The sequence below is a fragment of the Nesoenas mayeri genome, assembly GCF_963082525.1.
Source record: "Nesoenas mayeri genome assembly, chromosome: W".
NCBI classification, from domain to species: domain Eukaryota; kingdom Metazoa; phylum Chordata; class Aves; order Columbiformes; family Columbidae; genus Nesoenas; species Nesoenas mayeri.
The window spans coordinates 4,538,405-4,565,420 of record NC_137553.1 but is presented as its reverse complement, the minus strand read 5'-3'; the positions used below and the strand labels follow the sequence as shown (position 1 = coordinate 4,565,420).

General features: G+C 42.5%; 1 protein-coding gene across 1 annotated transcript; it reads left to right on the top strand.

The window, feature by feature from the left end:
- Positions 1 to 12,414: 12,414 nt before the first annotated feature.
- LOC308051404 (macrophage immunometabolism regulator-like) lies at positions 12,415 to 24,328 on the top strand (the record flags this gene model as incomplete). The annotated part of the gene is made up of 2 exons (XM_080361835.1): positions 12,415 to 12,459; positions 23,684 to 24,328. The coding sequence occupies 2 exons, from the start codon at positions 12,415 to 12,417 to the stop codon at positions 24,326 to 24,328; spliced, it is 690 nt and encodes a 229-aa protein (XP_080217961.1).
- Between the last annotated feature and the right edge of the window lie 2,688 nt (positions 24,329 to 27,016).

Sequence of the window (27,016 nt, the reverse complement as noted above, 5' to 3'; positions counted from 1 at the left end):
TCAGGATATCAGGCCCTCTGTTCCCTTCAGAAGGGAGTTGTCTATGACAATTACCTTTATTTTTCTCTTTACATGTGAGATTTTAATGGGTTTGCTGGGTTTCACGTTGGGGTATGGGTTGCTTAGAGGACCCCTCCTTCCCAAAAGGGTCTTCATCAGCAGCATCAGCTGCTTGCCCATCCAATTCCAGGGCCTCATACTTGTTGTATACAGGCACCTGGGAAGGTGGGTCAGGCTGAGGGTGTGTTCACCTGCTGCTTTGAGCAGTAACCCATTTCCATTCTCTCCTAGCTGCTGGGTCTCCCCTTTCAACCTGGTGGCAAGAGGGTAGGGGGTCCTTTGTATCTGGTGCCATGGTTGGTTTCTGCTCCAGGGATGGTAGACTGTGAGTCCACCAGTCAATCTCCTTTTCTGACTCTCTGATGCTCCTCAGCCTGGACATCTCCTCCTGAAGCACTGTCACCAGGCTGAGCAGCTCCTCCACTTGGGTATATTGCCCACACATAAGCTTGCTGCTGCCATCAGTCCCCGAGCAGAAACTCTGCAACCTGGGACCTGGACAGCTACATCTTCCCTCCCAAGTTCAGTTTGGGTGGCTGCATCAGTTCTTCGAGCCAGAGGGACCGTGAGGGATGCTGAAGGTACTGCTCTTCTCTGGGTGGATACCATGCCTCCCGCTCCTTACTAGCGGGTCGTAGCCTCTGTTTGAAGTGGCAGGGTCCTCCCTGCTTGCCCTTCCACTTCAACTGCCGCTCTGTTTGCTGGCCCTGTTCGCTGCATTAGTAGTGTCCTGCAATCCCTAGGGGCCGTTTAAATATCCTGTCAACAGCCCCACCATGTCAGCCTCTCGCACAAGATCAGCTAGTTTCCGGGCGGTCCCTCTGCCTGTCCGCAGATTTGCCTGATGCTGGGTCTGCCCCTCTTTTCTCCTTGATCCGTGCTCTGCAGCAGAACTTACCGTGACTGCCGCTGTGCTCCTCGCTCTCTCGTCGCTGACTGAGTTTATGCAGAAATACATCAGATCAGGAAAACCCTTCCCCTAAATGTGTAGAGGACCGCTATTTTGTTAAACATCATAACCCACATGTTTTCACACTACTCTGTGATTTGCTGACAGCCATTTCTTGATAGCGTCGTACCCATGTGTTCTCAGCCCTGTGATTGGCTGGCAGAACTAGTCGCCCCTACCAGTGTACCCAGAAGCATGGACAGAAAAGGAAGCCCTCCACTTCAGACAGTGTCACTCCAAATGTGTTTTTGCACTTCTTTATGATTGGCTGAGGTCCATTTTTTGACACTGTAATATTCGCATATTCTCAGATCTCCATCTAATTGGCTGCATATAAAAATATATGTGATAGATGGAAAATAAAAATATTTGCACACTCCTTATAGTTCTATATATGTTCTAAATAGATAATTATATGTAGATGAACTATTTTAAATATACTTCTGTATCTGTGTATATATACACATGATTATTAAGATAGAGAAGTTGTATATCTATAAAAGCATAGGTATAAAATTTCTGAAACATTCTTTAATAAGAGCTAATGGCATGACTAATTAAAGTTGAAATGTGAATAGAAAGTAATTAAACAAAATAAAGGTCAGGTTTTGGGTCCCTTACTTTAAAAGGCTGCAGAACAAGCCCTAACATGTTTGGGGTGGGGTGGGGACTTCATGAGGGGGGAGGGGCACCAAAAGGATGGATGGGGCATGGACAAGTCTAGATGTGCCCAAGGGCTATGAACCCCTGGGCTATGGAGGCCCATCAAGGGACCCCATGGGAGAGCCCTGTCATGTGCAAATAAGAGACCAATCCTTTGAGCTGGATCCAGAGGCCTCTGCATCTGGGCCTAACCCAACAGGATGACTGTGCAGTGTTACTGGGGTAAACTTCCGGCTTTGTGTGGTCCTGCAAGGCATAGGCAATGCTGTTCATGAAAATGGATAGTCAGAACAAAATGTGAACACATGCATGGAGATAGTAAGGAAAAGACCCTAAGGCAGGGGTGTCAAACTCATTTTCATTGGGGGCCACATCAGCCTCGCGGTTGGCTTCAAAGGGCCAAATGTAATTTTAGGACTGTATAAACGTAGGAGTAATGAAAATGAGCTCGACACTCCTGCCCTAAGGGATTAATTAAAAAGACCACATGAACCAGAAGAACTGGCTAATGGGCCTGCGAATTATAAACTAGATTTTGAGATGAGTAGCACATAGAGGGTGGGTGATGGTGATAATGGTGGTGTTGGGAGAGCTTCCTTTGTCCATGGTTGGGGGAGATCTTGCAGCTACCTGCAGGCTGGTGCTATATGTCTTTCCTTGTCCTTAGGTTGATAATAACATTATAGAACATATTAAAAAGCTCCAGCTGACTAAGGAGGGAGAAGCCAAATTGTACTGTTATATGTTTGTGGTTTTCTTTGGGCCTATACCAGCTGTTTAATATCTTCATCAGTGACACAGATATTGTGATCAAGTGCACCCTCAGCAAATTCATAGATGACACCAAACTGAGCGGTGCAGTTGACATGCCTGAGGGATGGGATGCCATCCACAGGGACCTGGACAAGCTCGAGAAGTGGACCCATGCGAACCTTGTGAGGTTCAACAAGACCAAGTGAAAGGCCCTGCACTTGGGTCAGGGCAACCCCTGGCATCAATACAGGCTGGGGGAGGAAGGGATTGAGAGCAGCCCTGCAGAGAAGGACTTGGGGGTACTGGTGGACAAAAGACTGGACATGAGCCAGCAATGTGTGCTTGCAGCCCAGAAGGCCAATTGTATATTGGGCTGCGTCAAAAGGAGTGTGGCCAGCAGGTTGAGAGAGGTGACTCTACTCTGCTCTGGTGACACCCTACCTGGAGTACTGTGTCCATTTCTGGAGCCCTCAGCACAGGAAAGACATGGACCTGCTGGAGAGGGTCCAGGGGAGGGCCACCAAGATGATCAGAGGGCTGGAAGACCTCTTCTATGAGGAAAGGCTGAAAGAGTTGGGGTTGTTCAGCCTGGAGAAGAGAAGGCTTTAGGAAGACCTTATTGCAGCCTTTCAGTACTTAAAAGGAACCTATAAGAAGGATGGGGACAAACATTTTAGAAGGGCATGTTATGACCTGTCAAGGGGTAATGGTTTTAAACTAGAAGGGGGGAGGTTCAGGTTAGACATGAGGAAGAAGTTTTATACTATGAGGGTGGTGAAATACTGGACCAGGTTGCCCAGAGAGGCGGTAGATGCCCCATCCCTGGAAACATTCAAGGCCAGGCTGGATGGGGCTCTGAGCAACCTGATCTAGCTGAAGATGTCCCTGCTCATTGCAGGGGGGTTAGAGAAAGACACACACAGAGTTCGTGTCAGCAGCAAGAGCAGAGCCAGGCAGAGCTGAGCTGAGCCCAGTAGAGCAGAAAGCAAGCAAGCAAGCAAGCCAGCATGCTCTCTTTAATAACTCTTTCTCAGTTTATAGCTTTACAGATAAGGGCCTGAACCAAGAGGTTAAACGGGATGGTTTTTTTCAAAAAATGTTACTCCAAACACACCACACTCATCTTATGATTGTTTTCAGTCACGTTCTTGTGCATATCTTGTGGGTGGTCTTCCAGCCCAACATCACAGTATCACAGTATGTTTGGGATTGGAAGGGACCTCAAAAGATCATCTAGTCCAATCCTCCTCCTGGAGCAGGAACGCCTAGGTGAGGTCGCACAGGAACATGTCCAGGTGGGTTTTGAATGTCTCCAGAGAAGGAGACTCCACAACCCCCCTGGGCAGCCTGTTCCAGTGCTCTGTCACCCTTACTGAGAAGAAGTTTTTTCTCAAATTTAAGTGGAACCTCTTGTGTTCCAGCTTGATCCCATTACCCCTTGTCCTATCATTGTTTGCCACCGAGAAGAGCCTGGCTCCATCCTCGTGGCACTCACCCTTTATATATTTATAAACATTAATAAGGTCACCCCTCAGTCTCCTCTTCTCCAAACTAAAGAGACCCAGCTCCCTCAGCCTTTCTTCATAAGGGAGGTGCTCCACTCCCTTAATCATCTTTGTTGCCCTACGCTGGACCCTCTCCAGCAGTTCCCTGTCCTTCTTGAACTGAGGGGCCCAGAACTGGACACAATATTCTAGATGAGGTCTCACCAGGGCGGAGTAGAGGGGAAGGAGGAGCTCTCTCAATCTACTAACCACCCCCCTTCTAATACACCCCAGGATGCCATTGGCCTTCCTGGCCACAAGGGCACAGTGCTGGCTCATGGTCATCCTGTTGTCCACCAGGACCCCCGGGTCCCTTTCCCCTACACTGCTTTCTAATATGTAATTTCCCAACCTATACTGGAACCTGGGGTTGTTCCTGCCCAGATGCAGGACTCTACACTTTCCCTTGTTAAATTTCATTAGGTTATTTACCGCCCAACTCTCCAGCCTGTCCAGGTCCCACTGGATGGCAGCACAGCCTTCTGGCGTGTCAGCCACTCCTCCCAGCTTAGTGTCATCAGCAAACATTTACAAGTCCATACATCCTTGGGGTGTTCTTCCAGCCCTAGATATCATTCTCACTCAGCCTGGGCTATCACTCCTCACAAACATAAAACTTCTGCATAACCTGTCCAAGGCCACTTTGTGTTTTGACTAATTGCTGTGAATTAATCATGTTAGTATTAGTCTTTGACTGCTCAGATGGTCGTGTTAGCATTGATCTTCTTTTATCCTCCAGGTGGCTGGAGCTGTACGTCCTGCTGTTCCCACGTCTCCCCCTTTTTTGTTTTGGAACATCGGGTTCACAATGAGTGCAGCAAGGACCCTGGCTTCATTCTTCTTTACATTCTGTATTATTCTCCAGATGATTCAGAAGACGACAAGAAAAAATATTATACAAGCACATTCAATCCCCACAAAAGCCTGTATATGCAGATTGAGGCCTGAAAAACATTTTTTTGGGTTTAACCACTTTACGTTATCAGAAATGTCATCCATTATGTTTTTCTGTGTTAATTCTTGTAAATCATGTAATTGTTTTAGCAGGGCACTGGCTAAATCCTGAACCATGCCTAGCACATTGGCTGAAAATGCTTCCTGGAGATGTTATTTCATTTGATTCCTCTCATGAACACTATAATTCCATTTCAATGATGTTACGCATAAATTCTTTTGAGTATATTCCCAATCACAATGCAGTTTTATTCTTGTAGCCAAAGTGTTCTGTCCATCTCCTATCCACAACAGTGCTGTTTCACATGTATTTATTACTGAGATGTTAAGCGTTGTCGAGTTTTATTCTTCCCCTGAGATGAGTGCTCTCCAGTCTCAGCAGAAGTTGTCTTCACAGAAAGAAGTTTGACTTTTTCTTTATGTGACTGGGCCTGTTCAGTGACATTCTCTTGTCTCTCTGGAGTTTTCTTCTGGCATTTTCTGTACAGAGCCACCAGCAAGAAGACAGCGAGGGTAATGACTACCTGCCACTGCCATCATAGTACTTGTTTTCTTGTAACTTCTTCAACTGCCCCCACATAATGTCATTGCCCTCTTCCTTTGGTCTTTTCCTTGTCACACTCTACTGCAGGGACAGATGTTGTATCTCTGGCATTGGGTGCTGCACCGTGTTTCTCCAACTCATAGTAAGGTTTAACATATTTGGCAGGAAGCCACCCTGGTCCTGTTGGAAGAACACATGCATATCCCCTTCCCCAGGTGATTAACTCGACAGGCCCTTGCCATTGACTGTTGTGCAGGGGATCCTGAAACAAAACCTTTGGTCTCTGAGACAGTGAATCTGGAACACAAAAGTGTTTTTCTACTGCTGTGATAGAGAAGGGAGGCATGGTATGATCCAAAAGTTTAAAGTATCATCTGTTGCATTGTCTAATTGTTGTTGAGGCACCATATTCCCCCCCTTTTTTTAAAAAAAACTATGTTTTAGTGTGGAATGTGCCCGTTTGATAATAGCCTGCCCAGTGGGAGACTACAGAATACCTGTGACATGTGACACACCCCACTGCTGTAAAAAATATTGCATGGATCTGGCAATGTAGCCAGGACCATTGTCAGTTTTAATCTATTGTGGTGCACCCAGCATAGCAAAACAGTGGATCCAGTAGTGCTGAACATCCTTGCTTTTCTTACTAGTATGAGCAGATGCACAAAGCATACCTGAAAATGTATCCACAGAAACACACTCATATTTCAAATGGCCAAAAGATGAGACATATGTAGCATCAATCTGCCAAATGGCATTAGCTGTGAGACCGTGAGGGTTAACTCCAAGGGAGGGTGAATTTGTAATAAGGTCTTGACCTTCTGGGCAAGAGCGAACTATGTCTTATGCTTGTTCAAGTGTGAGATCAAACATCTTTTTTACAGTAGCAGCATTTTGATGGAAGAAAGCATGTGACGCCCTGGCAGACTGGAAGTGAACTGTAGCTACAGTATAAGAGTCCGCAACTGCATTTCCTTCTGCTATGGGACCTGGTAAAGTGGTATGAGAGCATATATGAGTAACAAACAGTGGGTGTCTTCAAAGCTGTAATACAATTTGCAATGATATAAACATTTCAAAGAACTGCTGTTGTGACATTTCTTTAAGGAAGATGGAGGGGATGTGCTGTAGGACCTTGACTACGTACTCAGAATCACAAATCAAATTTGGAGGTTCCTCAAAAAGCTCTAAGGCATGTAAAGCTGCAGCAAGTTCTACTAATTGAGTTGAGCCATCAATAAATTTAACAGAATGATGCCAATAGTTACTTTCCCACCAGACTACTACAGCTTTATGAGACTTCCCTGATCCATCAACAAAAACTATGTGAGCATGTGGGATCGGATCAAATACAAGTATGGTCTGTGGCCTGATGTTAAAGACATGCAGAGTCTGCAGCAATTTACATTTAGGCATACCAAAAGCTATGCTGTTAAGAAAATCAGCTAGTGCAATTTGCAAGGACATAGATTGTGAATAAAAAAATCAAAATTAGATTTCAAAAATGGTACATACATTACAAGATAGGTCATGGCCTATTAAGACCTGAATCCGCTCCCTGCCTTTTTTTAGTCAGCGCAATAATCAATTCTAGAGGCTGAATAATAGTTTTATGGAAAGAATTGGGCAAAAAAATCCATTCCAAATATAGCAATCTGTTTGCTTTCTCATCATACTATCCCCCAATACCTACAGGTTGTGTCTGTGTCGTAGCTATAAATAGACAAATCTGCAAGTGTAATCGAATGCAGTCAGCCCATAAGGTTGTCATAAACATGTTCATCAAAGTGTCTAACCCCATTTTGGCTTTCATGTTTATTGGATATTGGTTTTCCTTACCGGACTGAAGTCCTGTCTCAGTTCTATCAGTGGTAGTATTGAGCTTAAAATTTACTTAACAAATCTTGACCTAAGAGAGGTACAGGGCTTTCCAGCATATATAAGAATTCATGTGTTAAAACTTTGTTCCAAATTTGGCGTTACATTGGTTTCAAAAATGGCCTTTCTTTTTCATGACCCAAGAACTAGCATGATGAATTTATGAAAAAGTCTCTTAGAACTAGTTAATACAGAATAAGTCTACTAAAAAAATTATTTTGTGGTTTCCCAGCTTCATTGGAACTAGGGATCTGCTGGGGATACCTTTAAATTTACCCTCAGTCTCCTTCATTCACTATTACAGCTCTCTAGCAGCAATATTGCTGTGGCGAGGGGGAGAAAGCCCCTCTTGTGCTGCTTTAGCAGTGGGCAGCCAGCTTTTTCTTTTCTTTTTTTTTTTTTTTTTTTTTTTCTTGCTGCAGTTTAGACACAGGCAAGGCCACTGGGTGTAATCACTGGTACCAAGTGGGAGCTGCCAGGCTCTAGCAGACTTCTCAGTTACAATGAGCTGAGTTTATCTTGCAGCTTGGCATAGGCCTGAAATTTATGTTCAAGGTGTACAGCTCTCAAGGTTTAAAGCAAGGTGAGTACAGGATCCGAGGAAAAATATGGAAGCAAAAACTGAGAAGTACAGCCACCTAGAAGAACTTAGCTGAAAGGAAAAATCACTGAAAGAGAATTGGTCTTGTTTTTAACAAAACCAGGACTTTCCACCCCTTATTCCATACCATTTGAGTCATACCCAAATCACTACTGCTTTCTGCCTGTCTTCAAATGTATATACACACACTCAAATATGTATATCACTAGTTCATGAATGCAAGTCTTTCTCTATCACAGCAGTCTGTCTCCAGGCAGGAGAGATGATGTGTAATCTGGTACGATTCTTATCCCAGTTTTTAAAGGTTCCACCTCCCATTGCCTTCAGGGTAGTTTTTAACAAACCACTGTATGGCTCAATCTTCCCAGAGGCTGGTGCATGATAGGGGATATGATATATCCATTCAATACCATGTTCTTTGGCCCAGTTGTTTATGAGACTATTTTTAAAATGAGTCCCATTGTCTGACTCAATTCTTTCTGGAGTACCATGTTGCCAGAGGACTTGCTTTTCAAGGCCCAGAGTAGTGTTCCGGGCAGTGGCAAGAGATACAGGATACGTTTCCAGCCATCCCGTGGTCGCTTCCACCATTGTAAGCACAAAGCAAGCTGGAACACAAGAGGTTCCACTTAAATTTGAGAAAAAACTTCTTCTCAGTAAGGGTGACAGAGCACTGGAAAAGGCTGCCCAGGGGGGTTGTGAAGTCTCCTTCTCTGGAGACATTCAAGACCCACCTGGACATGTTCCTGTGCAACCTCACCTAGGCGTTCCTGCTCCAGCAGGGGGATTGGACTAGATGATCTTTTGAGGTCCCTTCCAATCCCAAACATACTGTGATACTGTGATACTGTGATAGTGCTTGCCTTGGCGAGTTCGAGGGAGTATAACAGAGTCAATCTGCCAGGCCTCCCCATATTTATATTTCAACCACAGCCCCCAATACCACATAGGCTTTAACCTTTTGGCCTGCTTGCTGCAGCACGTTTCACAATCATGGATAACCTGTGAAATATTGTCCATGGTTAAGTCCAGCTCCTTGGTGACGAGCCCATTTATATGTTGCATCCCTTACTTGATGGCCCGAAGCATCATGGGCCCACTGAGCTAGAAAAAGTTCACCTTCATGTTGCCTGTCCAAATCCACCTCAGCTACTTTAATCTTAGCAGCCTGATCTGCTTGCTGGTTGTTTTGATGTTCCTCAGTGGCTTGACCTTTAGGCACATGGGTATCCACATGCCGTACTTTTACAGTCAGGTTCTCTAGCAGAGCAGCAATGTCCAGCCACAATGGGGCAGCCCAAATAGGCTTGCCTCTGTGCTGCTAGTTGTTTTGCTTCCACTGCTTTAACCACCCCCACAGGGCATTTTGCCACCATCCATGAGTCAGTATAAAGTACCAGCTACTTTTCTCTTTCAGCAATGTCCAATGCCAGCTATATGGCTTCTACCTCTGCAAATTGGCTTGATTCACCTCGTCCCTTGTCAGTCCCTGTGACTTGTCGTGTAGGACTCCATACAGCAGTTTTCCACTTTTGATGTTTTCCTACATGGCAACAGGATCCATCAGTGAACAGGGCATACTGCTTTTCAGTCTCTGGTAATTCATTATATGGTGGGGCTTCCTCAGCACACATCACCTCCTCTTCTTCAGGTGATACTCCAAAATCTTTGCCTTCCAGCCAGTCTGTGATCATTTCTAAGATCCCCGGGCGATTAGGTTTCCCTATTCGAGCCCGCTGGGTGATTAATGCAATCCACTTACTCCACATAGCTTCAGTTGCATGATGCGTGGAAGAAACCTTATCCTTGAACATCCAGCCTAGCATTGGTAATCGGGGCGCCAGGAGGAGCTGTGCTTCAGTACCAACCACTTCTGAAGCAGCTCAAACACCTTCGTATGCTGCCAATATCTCTTTCTCACTTGGAGTATAATTGGCCTCCGAGTCTTTATATCCTCTACTCCAAAATCCTAGAGGCCAACCTCGAGTCTCACCTGGTGCCTTTTGCCAGAGGCTCCAGGTAGGACCATTGTCCCCAGCTGCAGTATAGAGCACATTCTTAATACCTTGTCCTGTCTGGACTGGTCCAAGGGCTACTGCATGTACAATCTCTTGTTTAATTTGTTCAAAGGTTTCTCATTGCTCAGGGCCCCATTGGAAATCACATTTCTTTCGAGTCACTTGTGGGTGCGCAATCTGGCTGTAATCTGGAATATGCATTTTCCAGAAGCCCACAACACCTAAGAAGGCTCGTGTTTCCTTTTTGCTAGTTGGTGGGGACGTAGCTGTTATTTTGTTAATCACCTCTATTGGGATCTGGCGATGCCCATCTTGCCATTTAATTCCCAGAAACTGAATCTCTCGGGTGGGTCCCTTGACCTTACCTCTCTTTATGTCAAAACCAGCTTTCAAAAGAATTTGAATTATTCTCTCACCTTTCTTGAAGACTTCTGCTGCTGTATCACCCCATACGATGATGTCATCAATGTATTGCAGGTGTTCTGGAGCTTTACCTTGTTCCAGTGCAGTCTGGATCAGTCCATGGCAGATAGTACGGCTGTGTTTCCACCCCTGGGGCAGTCGATTCCAGGTGTACTGGATACCCCTCCTGGTAAAGGCAAACTGTGGCCTGCATCCTGCTGCTAAAGGAATAGAGAAAAATGCATTAGCAATGTCAGTTGTGGCATACCACTTGGATGCCTTTGACTCCATATTGCAGTTCTAACATGTCCGGCAAGGCAGCACTTAACGGTGGCATAACTTCATTTAGGCCACGATAATCTACAGTCAGTCTCCATTCTCCATTAGGCTTTGGCACAGTCCATATAGGACTATTGAAAAGTGAGCGAGTCTTACTGATCACTCCTTGACTCTCTAGTTGTCGGATCAGTTTATGAATGGGGATCAGGGAATCTCGGTTGGTGCGATATTGTCGTCTGTGCGCTGTTGTGGTAGCAATCGGCACCTGTTGCTCTTCAACCTTAACAAGTCCTACAACAGAAGGGTCATCAGAAAGACCAGGCAAAGTAGACAGCTGTTTAATGTCCTCAGTCTCTACAGCTGCTATACCAAAGGCCCATCTATACCCTTTTGGGTCCTTAAAATACCCTCTCCTTAGGTAGTCTATACCAAGGATGCATGGAGCATCTGCACCAGTCACAACAGGGTGCCTTTCCCACTCATTGCCAGTTAGGCTCACTTCAGCCTCTAATACAGTCAGTTCCTTGGATCCCCCAGTCACTCCTTCAATACTGATGGATACTGACCCTTTATGATTCAATGGCATCATTGTACACTGTGCGCCAGTGTCTACCAGGGCTTTATACTCACGTGGTTCTGACATACCAGGCCATCGAATCCACACAGTCCAATAAACTTGGTTGTCATTGTCCCTCTTCTCCACCTGGCTGGAGGCAGGGCCCCACTAATTGGTGCTTTGCATAGTCTCTGGTAGGGAGACACAAGAATCCCTCCTACTCTGGGTGGAAAGCCTCCCACTGGAAAGTGGAGCAGCTTTTCTCTTGGGAGCTTTCTTTTTCAATTCATGTACCCATTCTTGTAGATCAGCAGTAGGTTTTCCATGCCATTTACTCCTATCTTCCCCCGGTGTCGAGGGTTAGATTGCGGGGTGACAATAAAACCCTGGCAGATGTATTGTTAACCCCCTCTCCCCCCCCCACTTCCCCCTTTTTGCCCCTCCCTCTCCCCCCTTCCCACTCAGGACAGGCTATCAGGAGGAAAAGAAGGACAGAGAGAAGAGAGTTGGAAAAATTAACAATGTTTTACTAATGCTACTAATAAGAATAAAGAAAATAATACAAAATATACAAAACCAATCTTGAAAGTCTCAGCAACTGCAGAGCCGGCACCCGAAGTCCTGGATTAGACTCCGCAGCCAACCGGAGCTGGATTCAGTCTGTCACTAGGCCTCAGTTTGCAGGGACGACTAGCAAGGTCCTCTCCTAATGTCGGCCACAGGGAAAAAGGGACGAGATCCTTGTGATCTCCCACTTTTATATGAAGTATTCACGTGAATGGAATGTTATACACAGTTGGTCAGTTTCTTGGTCACCTGTTTCTCGTCGCCCCTCTTGCGAGATGTCCATCCATGCTTATCAATAAGTTTGCATTCCATTGCTAGGTTTACCAAAACATGTGTCTGGTTCTCCAGGAAAATGCAGCTAATATGAAGGCTTTAGCTGACAGGCAAATTCACTAAAAGAGAAACTTGTTTTTAACAAAACCAGGACACCCGGTCACGCAGAAAAAAGCATAATTCTCCTGATGATATGTGTTTCTCTTGGGCTGGTGCTGCAGAAGGGTGTCTTTTCCTAATAGCTGTGGCTCGGGCCCATGCATGTGACAAGTAGGATCTATCCTCCCTCTTGGACAGTTTGTCACACGGTTTCTCCACAACTGCGACACAGGCTTGTAGGGGAGAAGAGAGAGTGTCTTCATTTTGCTGCAACATGTCTGTTACTTCACCCACAGTTGATAGATCATCTTCTGAAAGGGTGAGTAATCCTAAAGTACGGGTATAAGACGGTGGTTTACTCTACACAAACTTCTGCATTATACCTTGGGTACATGGCACTTCATCAGGATCTATAATTGTCTGTGGGTCACTGTAAATTATCTCTCGCACAGCCAGTTCTCTCAGATACCGAATACCTCTCTCCATAGTAGTCCATTTGGTTGGGCGGCATATGACATCATCTTTTAAAGGGTACCTGATTTTTACTGCTGACCAAATTCTCCTCTAGAGGCTTTGATTTTATTTCTTCTTTGAAATTGCCTTGTCAATGCCACCATCTCTGGCCAGGGATTCCAATTGACTGGCTTCACTGCCATCTAATTCCAAACTACTGGCCCCACTGTCCCAGCATCGAATGAGCCAAGTGACAATTGACTCACCTTCACAACAGCTTAAGTCTTGTTTCACAGTCCTCAGCTTCTTCAGAGCTCATCCTTTGCTGGTCACTTTGCTTTAGAAGGACCCACTGGTTGTTTGGCTGTAGAAGGACCCTCTTCTTCCTCCTCTGATTCTTCTTAATCGTCACCTTGTTCTATTCCAGAAACAACCTCTCACTGCTCTTCTTTATCTTCCTTCACAATGAATTCCAATTGTGCTTTCTTTTGCTTCCTCTTTGTTGGGGCAACTAATACTGCTGAAGTCTGAATGGCCACATCACATGTTGTGGAGTGTTGAGTGGACGTAGTAACTGATGTTGCAGTTGTAGTGGCTGCAGTATCCAAGTCAGGAACTGGAGTGGCTGCAGAGTCTTTTGAGGGGAGTGCAGTAGCTGTCACGCGCGTTTCAGTGACTGCAGTGTTTGTAGCTTTAAGAGCGGCAACTCCTGCCACAGAAGTTAGAATCCCTACAATCTTCCTAAGTAGTTTTAGCACCAGCAAAGACTGACACACGTTCCAGAGACTCAGTAATATTAACAAGCTTCGCTCAAAGGTCCAGGGATATTCAAAATTTCCAAAAGCATCTGTAATTTGCTCTCATGTTCTGCACAAAAACATAAACAAGAAGAATTAACCCCCAAAAAAGGCATTATTAAATCCAACCAGATTTGCAACAACATCCTTTAAATCAAAAACAAACTCAAACCACAGTCTGCTTTATGACCCTTAAAGCACACAGATCTATCATTTCCCAAAGTTTCCTCCTACCAGTGGATTTTAATTCAGACGGTGCACATCAAAGTCCAATGCTCTCTCGCTTACACTACCCCATAAGCTGTTTACAGTAATTGTCAGATACCACTCTTAGCCTATCTTCCTCAAACCCTGTCCCTGCTCCAGCGCAATAAAATCTTTCACGATTTCTCATGTGAATTCGAGTCATGACGCCACTAAAACCTGTGACGGTTTCTCTTATCTCTCCCCGTATGGTCTCGTTTCCCCATATGGGCCGCCAATTAAATCTGTCAAGGTTTAAAGCAAGGCAACAATAAACCATGGCAGATGCTCTCTGTTACCCCCTTTACCCTCCCTCCACCCTCTCCTTTAGATTGGAAAGATAAGGAAGATAAGGAGTAAGGAAGAGAGACTTAGACTTCAAGTTGGAAGGTTTTAAAGGGTTTTACTAATGCTACTAATTAATAGATAATAAATACAAAATATACAAAACCAATCTTGAATGCTCGATATGGAATTGGCATCCCTCCAGCAGTGGCGGAGCTGGGTGGGTGGAGCTGGTGTGGCTCCAGTAGCTGTAGGGCAGGTACCTGGAAGTCATGGGTGGGGTGTCACAGCAAACTGGAAACTGAATTTCAGGGACTGCAGGGCCTTGGGCCTAGCATCACACGCATGCAGAGAGGGTCCTCTTCAGATGCCCACCATGGTCAAAGAGAGACTGAGACCCTCGTGATCCCATCTTATATAGGGGGTATGACGATTATGGGATGGAATACTCAGTTGGTCAGTTTTAGTCACCTGTTCTGTCCACCCCTCCTCAAACAAGCCCCTCTCACAATGGAATGTGGGAAATCTTATCAGTCTTTCTTGGCTACCATAGTAACAAATCTAAACATGAGCTTCTTCAACATTCCATTGGTCTTCTTATCAGCACCGAGTACAGCATCCGAGGAAAAATATGCATGCAAAAACTTAGATATGTACAGCTACCTAGAAGAACTTAGATGAAAGGAAAAATCACTAAAAGAGAGCTGGTCTTGTTTTTAACAAAACCAGGACAACAGCACAGGCCTGGGCTCTTTTTCCCTTTTTTTTTTTTTTTTTCCCATTTCATTCCTGCTATTATACACTTTATATGCAATTCCAATTAGCTGAGCAATGGTTACATTCCTCAGCCCCATTTACCTTTTGCAATTTCTTACAGATGTCAAGAAACAGCATATTAACCATTGATCCATTATTTTCATTTTCCTAGATCCAAATCAGTTCATATTCTAGCAACTTTTAAATACAACCTCTTCCAAGTTCACATCCATCATAGCATTTAGTCTTATTTCCTGTATCTCCAACTAGCACATAAATTCCAGCCCAATCAGAGTTTAACAACTTAATTTTGAGACCAGAAAATAATTTATTAGATAACAATAAGAACAAATTAACCTACAGTACTGTACTTCATCCCATTTTCCAAACTTCTGCTGAACAACATTAATTGCAATATAGTACTGTAAATAATATTCATATGTACTATTCTAAGTTATATAATATATAGAACTTATTATAACTTTATCTTTATTTTATATTTATTATTACTTATATAGTATTATAATTTTATATTCAGGCTATTGTCCTCATTATCCAATTTATACAAAAGCCACAATTAAGTACAATATCATTTCAAATTTTATTTATCAGAGGAGGATTCTACTTGTTTCTGAAACAATTTTGGCAGCAAAATGTGGTCCTCGTTCAGAGGACATACCGATTGGGATACTAAATCTAGGCATAAATTTAATTAACTTAGCAACCTTATGTAAGCACAGCAACAAACAAACACCGAATTTCAATTCTGGACACTTCTTTTTCTTAATTGAGGGCAATCTCTTTTCCAGTGTCCATCTTGTTTACAATATGCACACTGATTTTTCTCTGAGCTTCTGAGGTCTGATACCTCACCTTCATCCTTTTCCTCTACTTCTTTGAGTCATTTCCCCACCTCGGTTTACTCCCTGATCTTTATCAGAAATTCCCTCTAAAGTCACAGTTAGAGCTTTTCCTTTATCTCTCTGCCAAACTCTATCATGACACACAATCCTTCAAGCAACATCCAAATCCATAGCATCATTTCCTTGCAATTTTTGCAGTTTACATATGAAATAACACCTTTTCAGATCTCTATCTTTGCCTTGCTCTTCTCACTTTAAAAACAACATCAATTGCAACAAAATATTATACTTCAAGGTTCTGTTCTCTGGCCACTTTTCCCAGTCATCTAACTTACACAGCAGCCACCATTGATTACAATATTTCACAAGATCCCCCTTCCTCATATTTCCAAAGTACTTTCCTGTGTTTTAAAACACACCCTAATACTGATTTCTTAAAAACACGACTGAAAACAGACGTAAGTAAAAACCATGAGGGGGGGGAGGAGGGGGAAGCACAGAGCAGCTTGCAGCTTGAGCGGGAGAAGAGAGAGAGAAGGCTTACAGTGCACTTACGTAAACAACACTGCAATAAACAATTGTAACAACAACCAATAAAACAATTAACTTATATTCCTGACAAGCTGCTTGATTTTCAGAAAGGCAATACCCAGAAGCATGTAATGTGTGCTGTAAAACTTGCAGATATAGCTTATGTTCAGAGGAAGCAGCTTGTCCCATACTAACACAATCCCACAACTAACTCATTCAACAAGGGTTGCTGTCCCTGTTATACCCAGGGATGTGTGGCCACAAATTACAGTATAAAATTTACCCATCTGATTGTGTGATCACCGCCACTCACACTACTCGATGAAGAGTCTCACACGCACGTACACTCACACGGGCACACACATGGGGCACCATTTGCGGTGATTGAGTACGATATACACAGAGACACACACAGTTCGTGTCAGCAGCGAGAGCAGAGCCAGGCAGAGCTGAGCTGAGCCCAGCAGAGCAGAAAGCAAGCAAGCCAGCATGCTCTCTTTAACTCTTTCTCAATTTATAGCTTTACAGATAAAGGCCTGAACCAAGAAGTTAAACAGGATGGTTTTTTTTCAAAAAATGTTATTCCAAACACACCACACTCATCTTGCGACTGTTTTCAGTCACATTCTCATGCATATCTTGTGGGCGATCTTCCAGCCCAACATTCACACACCCATATGTCCTTAGGGTGGTCTTCCAGCCTGACATTCATACACCCATACATCCTTGGGGCATTCTTCCAGACCTAGATATCATTCTCACTGAGCCTGGGCTATCACTCCTTACAAACATAAAACTTCTGTATAACCTGTCCAAGGCCGCTTTGTGTTTTGACTAATTTCTGTGATTTAATCATGTTAGTATTAGTCTTCTTTGACTGCCTAGATGGTCATGTTAGTACTGATCTTCTTTTATCATCCAGGTGGCTGGAGCTGTACGTCCTGCCATTCCTACAGGTTGGACTAGATGACCTTTGAAGGTCTCTTCCAACCCAAACTATTCTATGAAGCATAGCAAAACTTTGCTAAACAATTATATTTCAATCACGTCATCATCCACATGCTTCTCTGTTGATCTAGATCGGGGTTGTCAAACTCATTTTCACCCGGGGCCATATCAGCCTCGAGGTTGCCTTCAAAGGGCTGAATGTAATTTTTAGGAATGTATAAACGTACACATTACATTCGTTCCTTTGAAGGCAACCAGGAGGCTGATGTGGCCCCTGGTGAAAATGAGTTTGACACCCCTGATGTAGACTATGCTGGAGTTACTTACCTATGATGCCAGACAGTGGGAAGGTTTCACAGAGGTGTTAGGGGGGCTAGGGTGCTGGCATTATCTTGGTTGTCCAGTGTTGGAATGAATAAAGGACTCAGCATTCTGATTCAATGTGAATCATGCAAAGCCATTTATTACAGAAACAAGCCTCCTTATATATGCAACTATTCTCTGATCACTCGTCCACGCTCCAAGCATGCATTCACTAATTGGATATCATCTACATTCACGAGCTGTCCATACACTGGAGTCTCACTGCTGATAGGTCCATTGATTTATGTCATGTTGAGGCCCTGTTATTGCAGAACTGCCTCACTCCCACAGCAGGTCCTGTTTTCAGCTTTCCGAGGTGGCCTTGAAATTCCTTTGGGCCTGGCTAGTTCAGTAACAAATCTCCATCTAATAGAAACCCATCCACAGTCCAGGGTATCTTTTAGTTAGCTTTAAGATTCCACATAGCAAAGTTCTTATCTCCAGGGCGGGGCTCTCCTCCTTGTGATGAGCTGAGTCCCTTTAGTTTGCTTGCTTAAGAGTAGCTATTCAGTATACAATGTAAACTATAAATATATATATCTCTTAATAAAGTTAAGACAATGTCATACTATAAAGACTAATTGGTGTAATACTTAGAGAATTAGTTTTTCCTAACAACATGGAGCACCAGCCTGCACCCCATAATGGCCTTACAGGTAGTAGCTGTAAGATCCCTTACGACCATGGGCAAAGGTCTCTGTGTGACAAGTCAAAATCCAGTTTGTGATTCACAGGCCCATTGGCCAGTTCTTCTGGTTTGCATGGCCTTTTTCAGGAATGCCTTGAGGCCTTTTTCTTATTTTTCTCACACACATGTTCTTCTGAAGTTGGCATTTTCTTCTGGTTTTCCATTTTTGCAGCCAGCATTGCCTGTGCACTGCGGGACTGCATAAAGCCCAAATTTTGCTCCAGTAACACTGTATGGACATCCTGTTGGGCTCGGCCCAAATGCAAGAGCTTCTCAGTCCAGTTCACAGGACTGATCTCTTCCCTGCATGTGACGGGGTTTTCCCAGGAGTCCCTTAGTGTGATTCCTAGGAGGAGTTCATAGCCCTTGGGCCCATTTCAACTTGTCCGTGCCCCACTTCCCCCACCTTTTGGTGCTTGCGGTAGGTTAAATTTGGCTGGCTGCCAGCTGCCTGCCAAGCCACTCTCTCACTCCCCCTCCTCAGCAAGACAGAGTGAGAAAATAAGATGGAAAAGCTCATGGATCAAGATAAGGACAGGGAGATCTCTCACCAGTTACCATCACAGGCAAAACAGACTCACCTTAGGAAGGATTAATTTAATTTATTGCCAGTTAATCACACATAATGAGAAATAAGAGCAAATCTAAAACCACCACCTTCCCTCCACCCCTCCCTTCTTCCTGGGCTCAACTTCATGCCCAACTCTTGTACTCTACTGCTCCTTCCTCTTCATGCTGTTTGCCTGCTCTAGTGTGGGGTCCCTCCCACAGGATACAGTCCTTCATAAACTTCTCCAAATTAGATCCTTTTCCCGAGCTGCAGTTCTTCACAAATTGATCCAGCATGGGTCTTTTCCACAAGTTTCAGTCCTTCCGGAACAGAATGCTCCAGTGTGGGTCCCCCATGGGGCCACAAGTCCTGCAGGAGCCTGCTTCTGCTTGGGCTCTCCCTAAGCTGCAGCTTCCTTCAGGGCATATACACCTGCTCCAGCATCGTCTCCACAGGCTGCAGTGTTGATATCTGCTCCACTGTGGACCTCCATGGACTGCAGGGGGACAACCTGCTTCACCATGGTCTTCACCATGGGCTGCAGGGGAATCTCTGCTCTGGTGTTTAGAGCATCTCCTCCCCTTCCTGCTTCACTGACCTTGGTGTCTACCGGACTGTTTCACATTTTTCTCAGGCTTCTCACAGCTGCTGTGCAGCATTTTTTACCCTTTCTTAAATATATTTGTTGTCATGGAGACAGCACCAGTGTCACTGAGCGATGCTTTTCTTTTGTGAGGGTAACTGAGCACTGGTGCAGGTTAGAGATATTCAAAAGTCATCTGGACATGGTCCTGGGCAACTGGCTCTAGGTGGCCCTGCTTGAGCATGGGGGATTGGACCAGTTATCCTCCAGAGGTCCCTTCCAACCTCAACCATTCTGTGATTTAAACTTTAATTATTCATTACATTAACTCTTATTAAAGAAAGTTTTAGCCATTTTATACCTATGCTTTTACTTATTACATATTTAATTTTTATATCTTTATAATTGTATATATGTACACATACATATACACTGTTTTCTATATATACTTATACATGTATCTATGTATAAATATATAAAATATATCTTTGATACATCATTGTACTTTCCTTTACATATATTTCTATATATGTTTATATTACATCTATTGCATATGAATGTATATATTTTTATATCCAAGCTCTTCCTAGTGCAAAGGAAGCAGGCAAACAATCAGAGGGAGATCTGAGAAGATATGGGTATCACGGTGTCAAAAAAGGCTGTCAGCCAATCATAAAGCAGTGTGACAACACTTGGGGAATGATATTGTCAAAAGTGGGGGCTTCCTTTTCTGTTATGCTTCTGGGTAAATTGGTAGGGGTGGCTGGTCCTGCCAGCCAATCACAGCAAATGACATGACGAGAAGAGGGGATTGACTTCTGCAGCAAATAGTACATTTTTCTCCCTGCGGGGGGTCAGATTTGTGCCGGAAACCGGGAGCAGGTTATCTCTCATTTCTTATCTTGGATATCTATTATGTAATTAAAAAATTAATTAAAAATGTGTTGCCTTCACTCGTCACAGTTCTCTTACAATTATGTGTTGGGTGGGTGACTTTATTTCCTGTGTTATTTCCTAATGTTTTACAGATAAATATCATATGTTTTGAGTTGTATATTTTTAGAAGTAATAGAAGAACAGAGAATGGGAAATGTCAATACCAGTCCTGCTTGATTTGCTGTCTCTAGCCAATGTTTTTGACCCTTGTGCAGATTTGGTTGTGCTGACTCTATTGCTATCTTTCCTTTTAGCCATCAGCTTGTTGCAATTAGAGTATTTTATCAGAGAGAGAGATCTTTTTGGTTCTTAACAAACAGTGCTACCTGCAGGATTACTATCTGATAAGCGACAGATAAATCTGTTAATAATTAATAATAATAAATCAGTAGTTGGATGTAGAGAAATCTAATGCTCATCAAAAATAAAGGCTTTTCAAATTAATTCATCTAGCATAATGTGACATTGATGTGTAATGCACTTCTGTTTTTCATTCATAACATACTAATCCTTGAGTGGCATCTGCCACCTTTGTAAAATATTCAAAAATCAGAAAGGTTTTTATATGAAAAGTATTTTTTTATTTTTGATGGTTTTTCCCTCAGAGTTCTATCTCAAGCATATTAATGTATTCTTTAAGATAATACAATTATTTATAATTAACCTAGGCTTTGTATTCATTATTCCTTTTCTCTGTGGTTTAGTCAACTTTGATATTTAACTGGATTGGGTCAGATTAATTTATAATTTAATTTCTATGAAAAGCCTGCTTTATAACTGAAATAAAATAATGAAAATATTGTAAAATCTTAATCAAGTGAACTGTATTCTGGAAGTACTTATAATGTTTATTGGTCAAGTGAATCCTTTTCTTGTTAACTTTTATTTTCAATTGTTTGCTATTCTTTTTAAATGTGTGAAGAAGCAGCAAGGAAAATCGTATGCCATCTCGTTAATCTTCTCCTTGTTTTGATCCTATAGTAAAGACTTAATTACACATTCTGTTGAATTGGCATCCCTCTCATTCTCCTTCAGAAGCAAGAAGAAAGGGCAACTCTGATCTGTAGAAATCTTTCTAAATGGAAGTACTGGTTGCTGACTTGAACACATTTCTCCTGATTTTCCTTTGTACTGTTCTTGAACAGTGAGCAAAGCTAAAAAATCATTAAGAGCTGGAAAGCAAAACAAAAGCTCTTCTCAAAATACAGCTTATAAAATTAATTTACTTCAGTTCAAAACATAGCTGTGTGTATTGGGTTTGCATGGCAAGGTTTTGGTAGCGGGGGGACTACAGGGGTGGCTTCTGTGAGAAGATGCCAGAAGCTGCCCCCATGTCCTATGGAGCCAGTTCTAGCCAGCTCCAAAACAGAGTGGCCACTGGGCAATGGTGACCTAATCAGCAATGGTGGTAGCACCTCTGTGATAACATATTTAAGAAGGGGTAAAAAAAAAAAAAATAGTTGTGCAACAGCAGCTGTGAGAGAGAGGTGTGAGAATATGTGAGAGAAACAACCTTGAAGACACCAAGGTCAGTGAAGGAGGAGGAGGTGCTCCAGACACTGGAGCAGAGATTCCCCTGCAGCCTATGGTGAAGACCATGGTGAGGCAGGTTGTTTCCCTGCAGCCCATGGAGATTCCTGGTGGAGTAGATATCCACAATGCAGCCCATGGAGGACCTCATGCCATAGCAGGTGGATGTGCCCAAAGGAGGCTGTGATCCTGTGGAGAACCCATGCTGAAGCAGGCTCTTGGCAGGACCTGTGACCCCATGGAGAGAAGCCCACGCTGGAGCAGGTTTGCTGGCAGGACTTGTGACCCTTTGTAAGGGACTCACACTGGAGCAGTTCATGAAGAACTGTAGCCCATGGGAAGGACCCACGCTGGAGAAGTTCATGGAGGACTATCTCCCATGGGAAGAACCCAAGATGGAGAATGTCATGAAGGACTGTATCCCATGAGTGGGACCCCATGCTGGAGCAGGGGGTGTGAGGAGGAAGGAGCAGCAGGGACAATGCATTATGAACTGGTTGCAACTTCCATTCCCTATCCCTCTGCGCCACTCAGGGGGAGGAGGTAGAGAAAATTTTGGGAGTGAAGTTGAGCATAGGAAGAAGGGAGGGGTGGGGAGAAGGAGTTTTTAGATTAGCTCTTATTTCTCATTATCCTGCTTTGATTTTGATTTGCAATAAATTAATTTCCCCCCAATCAAGTTTGTTTTGCTTGTTATGGTAACTGCTGAGTGATCTCCCTGTCCTTGTTTTGACCCATGTCCTTGTTGAGGACAGTGTAGGGGAAAAGGACCTGGGGGTCCTGGTGGACAACAGGATGACCATGAGCCAGCACTGTGCCCTTGTGGCCAGGTAGGCCAATGGCATCCTGGGGTGTATTAGAAGGGGGGTGGTTAATAGGTCTAGAGAGGTTCTCCTTCCCCTCTACTCTGCCCTGGTGAGACCACATCTGGAATATTGTGTCCAGTTCTGGGCCCCTCAGTTCAAGAAGGAGAGGGTCCAGCGTAGGGCAACAAAGATGATTAAGGGAGTGGAGCATCTCACTTATGAGGAAAGGCTGAGGGAGCTGGGTCTCTTTAGCTTGGAGGAGACTAAGGGGTGACCTCATTAATGTTTACAGATATATAAAGGGTGAGTGTCACGAGGATGGAGCCAGGCTCTTCTCGGTGACAACCAATGATAGGAGAAAGGGTAATGGGTACAAACTGGAACACGAGAGGTTCCACTTAAATTTGAGAAGAAACTTCTCAGTGAGGGTGAGAGAACACTGGAACAGGCTGCCCAGGAAGGTTGTGGGGTCTCCTACTCTGGAGGCATTCAAGACCTGCCTGGACACCTTCCTGTGTAACCTCATCTAGGTGTTCCTGCTCTGACAGGGGGATTGGACTAGATGATCTTTTGAGGTCCCTTCCAATACCTAACATTCTGTGATTCTGTGAGGAGAGGGAGTGATATAGCTGCTTGGTGGGCACCTGGCAGCCAAGCCAAGTCAACCCACCACAAAAAAGCATTACAGTACTCAGTAAGTCAGGTCTAGTCCATGGTTATGACTGAGGTAGTAACTGTTAGGTGCCTTTTTTTTTTTTTTTTTTAAAGTATGTTTATGCATATTATTGTGAATGGAATAAATATGCAGCTGAGTACAGGAAAAGTTACTGTGGATGTGCTAATGGATGTAGATGGCCTCAAAAGAAAGGGGTTATGAGGGATCAAATACAATGAAAGGATTAAAAAATAGAGTGGAAAGATACTTCAGATTTTTGTACAGCACTACTCAATAATATGTTTTTAACATATTTAAGAATATCAGGAGTATATTTATAGTATTTGTTACTAAAAAGGGGCCAACATAATTTTAAAAGGCAAACGTCAGTGATAGTTTTGTTATGAGACACTCTGTAGAGTATAAGACAAAACTGAGTAGAGAAGTACTGGTTATGGTTTCTGAGTGATAAAAAAAATCTGATTTCTGAGATGCCCTCTTAGCTCCTTTATTGGGTAAAGGTTCTGTTTGTGATCAATCTCTGTTTTATTTTTAGGAGAATAGCTCGTTGCTTAAAATGGAGATAAATGGAGAGTCCAGAACTACCATATCTACCCTCCCTGTACCTCTTGCAGAGGTCAGTTCTGCAGGCAAAACAGAAGCAGAGAAACCACGATGTTCCAGTACCCCCTGCTCACCAATGCGACGGGCAGTTTCAGGCTATCACATTCTTCATATGGATTCTAACTACCTGGTTGGCTTCACGACTGGAGAGGAGCTGCTAAAATTAACCCCAAAGTATACAGGAAATGAAGATAACAAAGGAGAATCCAGGCCTAAGTTACACTCTAAACAGCTTGATTCAGGACTTGCATGTTCCCCTCATTTTTACAAAACTAGAAGTAGGTACTATCAGCCATATGAGATCCCAGCAGTAAATGGGAGGAGGAGGAGGAGGAGACAGATGCCCAGCTCAGGGGATAAATGCACTAATGCTTTACCATATAAACCTTACAAGGCACTTCACGGTCCTCTGCCTCTTTGCCTTTTAAAAGGTAAAAGGGCTCACTCTAAATCCCTGGACTACCTCAATTTAGACAAAATGAGCATTGCGGAACCTGCTGACACAGACATGCTACAATACCAGCTCCAACATCTTACCCTTAGAGGGGACTGTGTGTTTGCAAGAAATAACACATGAACTATAATCTGGAATTTAGAATCACTTTCAAGTTATTTCTCTGTTGCTGCAAAAATCCACTGTCATACTATGTACATGACTGTCCACATTGTAAGTGGTATCAGCTAGATGTTATCAGAAAGTAATTTATTTGAATAGAATTTTGACAGTGTGTTGTGTTACAAATACTTGGAGGGAAAAAATCTTTCCAGAGCAAACAGCTTCTAATGCAGATTTCACTGCAGCTGGTAGATATTTCTTTGGACACTTTTTAACAACGAAAAGGCTTCTGGTTTTTGGATTTGGGTTTGAGGTTTTTTGTACAGTTATCTAGTATTTATGGTAATTTAATACTGAAAAATTGATGGTCTACTTGGTTGTTGCTAATTTTGGCTTGATGTTAGAAATTGCTCTTGAATAACTACTCAAGTTATATTTTTGTTTCTTACTGTATTCTACAATAAAAATATATGTATGTTTTTTTACATCATGGGAAGGAACATGAGCTTGGCTAAATTGGATCACTTGTTATTTTAAACTATCCCATTCAAACATTTTGAAACTGGCTTTGCACTGGTAATGAGGAGGAAATTCACTCATAAAATAAACCTTTGTTCATTTGCTACTTAAAACCTGTTAAATTATTTTTTAGTTTCTGCATGGAAGTAATTTTTTTGCCTCCTCTGTTAAGTATTTGGAAAATTAAAAACTTTTTTTGAGAGTGAAGGGTTTGGGTTTTTTTGTTAATATGATTTATTTTTTACGTTGTCCTGACATGTAAACAATGATTCACTTCAGATTCCAGTAAATACATGCGAATGTCTGCATCAGTATGCCAATAAAGATTTTAATTTTAATTCATTATTTCTATATAGTATAGTAATGGAAAATGTCAAATAACTCTATCATTACTTTAGAAATTTAGTTTATCTGAAGGACTGAACACTTTATTAGGACCTGGAAGGCAGATTTTTAGATGGAGTACAAGTGAAGTGTTTCTGTATCAGCCCCAAATAGCTGATTCTGGATTGTTCAACAGAGTAGACTGAATACACTAGCTTAATTTGTTCCTTAATAATTTTTTGTCCAAATATGACATCAAATGCAGTTTTGACAGCTGTATTCTTAGATTATATAATATTTAAAACATGTTAGTAACTTATGTTTAAAAATGAAAAAAAAATTTTACTTATTTAGAAGTTAAAATTAAGATCAGGTTGTTTTGAAACATAACTTATTTGATCAGTTGTTTCTAGTAAAATTCAGGGGGGTTTTGTTTCTCCTTCAGAATTAATAGCAAGCACTAGTCAGTGTATATGTTGTGGAAAATGAAGAGTTATTTTCATTCTGCCACTTACTCCACAATTGTAACTGAAGGCCGTGAAAAAGAGACCAGTAGACTATGTTTTACTAGTTTGGTTAATGTTTTCAGGCTTATTAGAATATTTACAACTGATGTATAAAGAGTTAGCTACACCTCTGTAAATGTAATGTATTGAACAATGATCTCTAAAGTAAACTTCTACTATGTAGTCTTTAGATTAAAAAACAAAATATGGTCAGATGCCAAAGAGATGAAGGTTTTGTCTAAGGAATAAACACCACTATTTATAGAAATGCCTTATGAAAATTTATTTCTGTCTGAAAAATAAAGAGTGATATAAATACCTATTTTGTGGAGTCTTTTGCTGTATAGAAGAATGAGGACATTTAAAAACACAACTTTAGACTAGGAATCATTAAAACTTGAAAGCAGGAATCTTATACTTCTGTGAAATATTTAGACAGGATGCTTCTGTTGTTTCAAGAAATCAGACATAAAATTGTTAGTATATATTTTGCATGTTGTTACTTTATTCCTGTGCAGTAATTGTATAGCTAGATCGATAGAGAGGCTGGTGACTGTCTTGCCAAGTTCAAATATGAAAAATTTGTTAGTACTTTTTCTGTCTGATGGCTTGCTTGTGAAAGTGATTGCACCTGATAACACTGCTTAACTGCTTTACTCTTGCAGTTACACTTGCATAGTATATAATCATAAAAGAGCCATTTTTTTAAGTTGGATTTGTAATGTTCTTAATTACAAATCTTAAATTCATATAGTGATTTCCTGTTTTTACTTTCAAAGAAGCAAAATCTCAAGAGAAGATTAAAAGCTTTTTTATCTCTATTTTCTATATTTATAAAGTCTTACATTAAACTAATCTATAAAAATTAAAGGCAAGATGATTCTTTAGACTACTAAAATGAAATTGAATGTGAACAATACATAAAGGTGGTAGAAGCAAAACGTAATAACACTAATCATAGAATCATTTAGGTTGGAAAAGACCCTTAAGATCATCAAGTACAACTATAAACCTAACACTGCCAAATCCACCAGTAAATCATGTCCCTAAGCATCACATCTACACGTCTTTTAAATACCTCCAAGGATGGTGAGCTAGGCAGCTTGTTCCAATGTTTGACAACCTTTTCAGTGAAGTTTTTTCCTAATGTCCAGTCTAAACCCCCCCAGTGCAACTTGAGGCTGTTTCCTCTTGTCCTATCACTTGCTACTTGGGAGAAGAGACTGACACCTTCCTCTCTACGCCCTCCTTTCAGGTAGTTTTAGTGAGTGATAAGGTCTCCCCTCAGCCTCTTTTCCTCTAGTCTAAACAACCCCAATTCCCTGAGCCACTCCCCATGAGACTTGTGCTCTAAACCCTT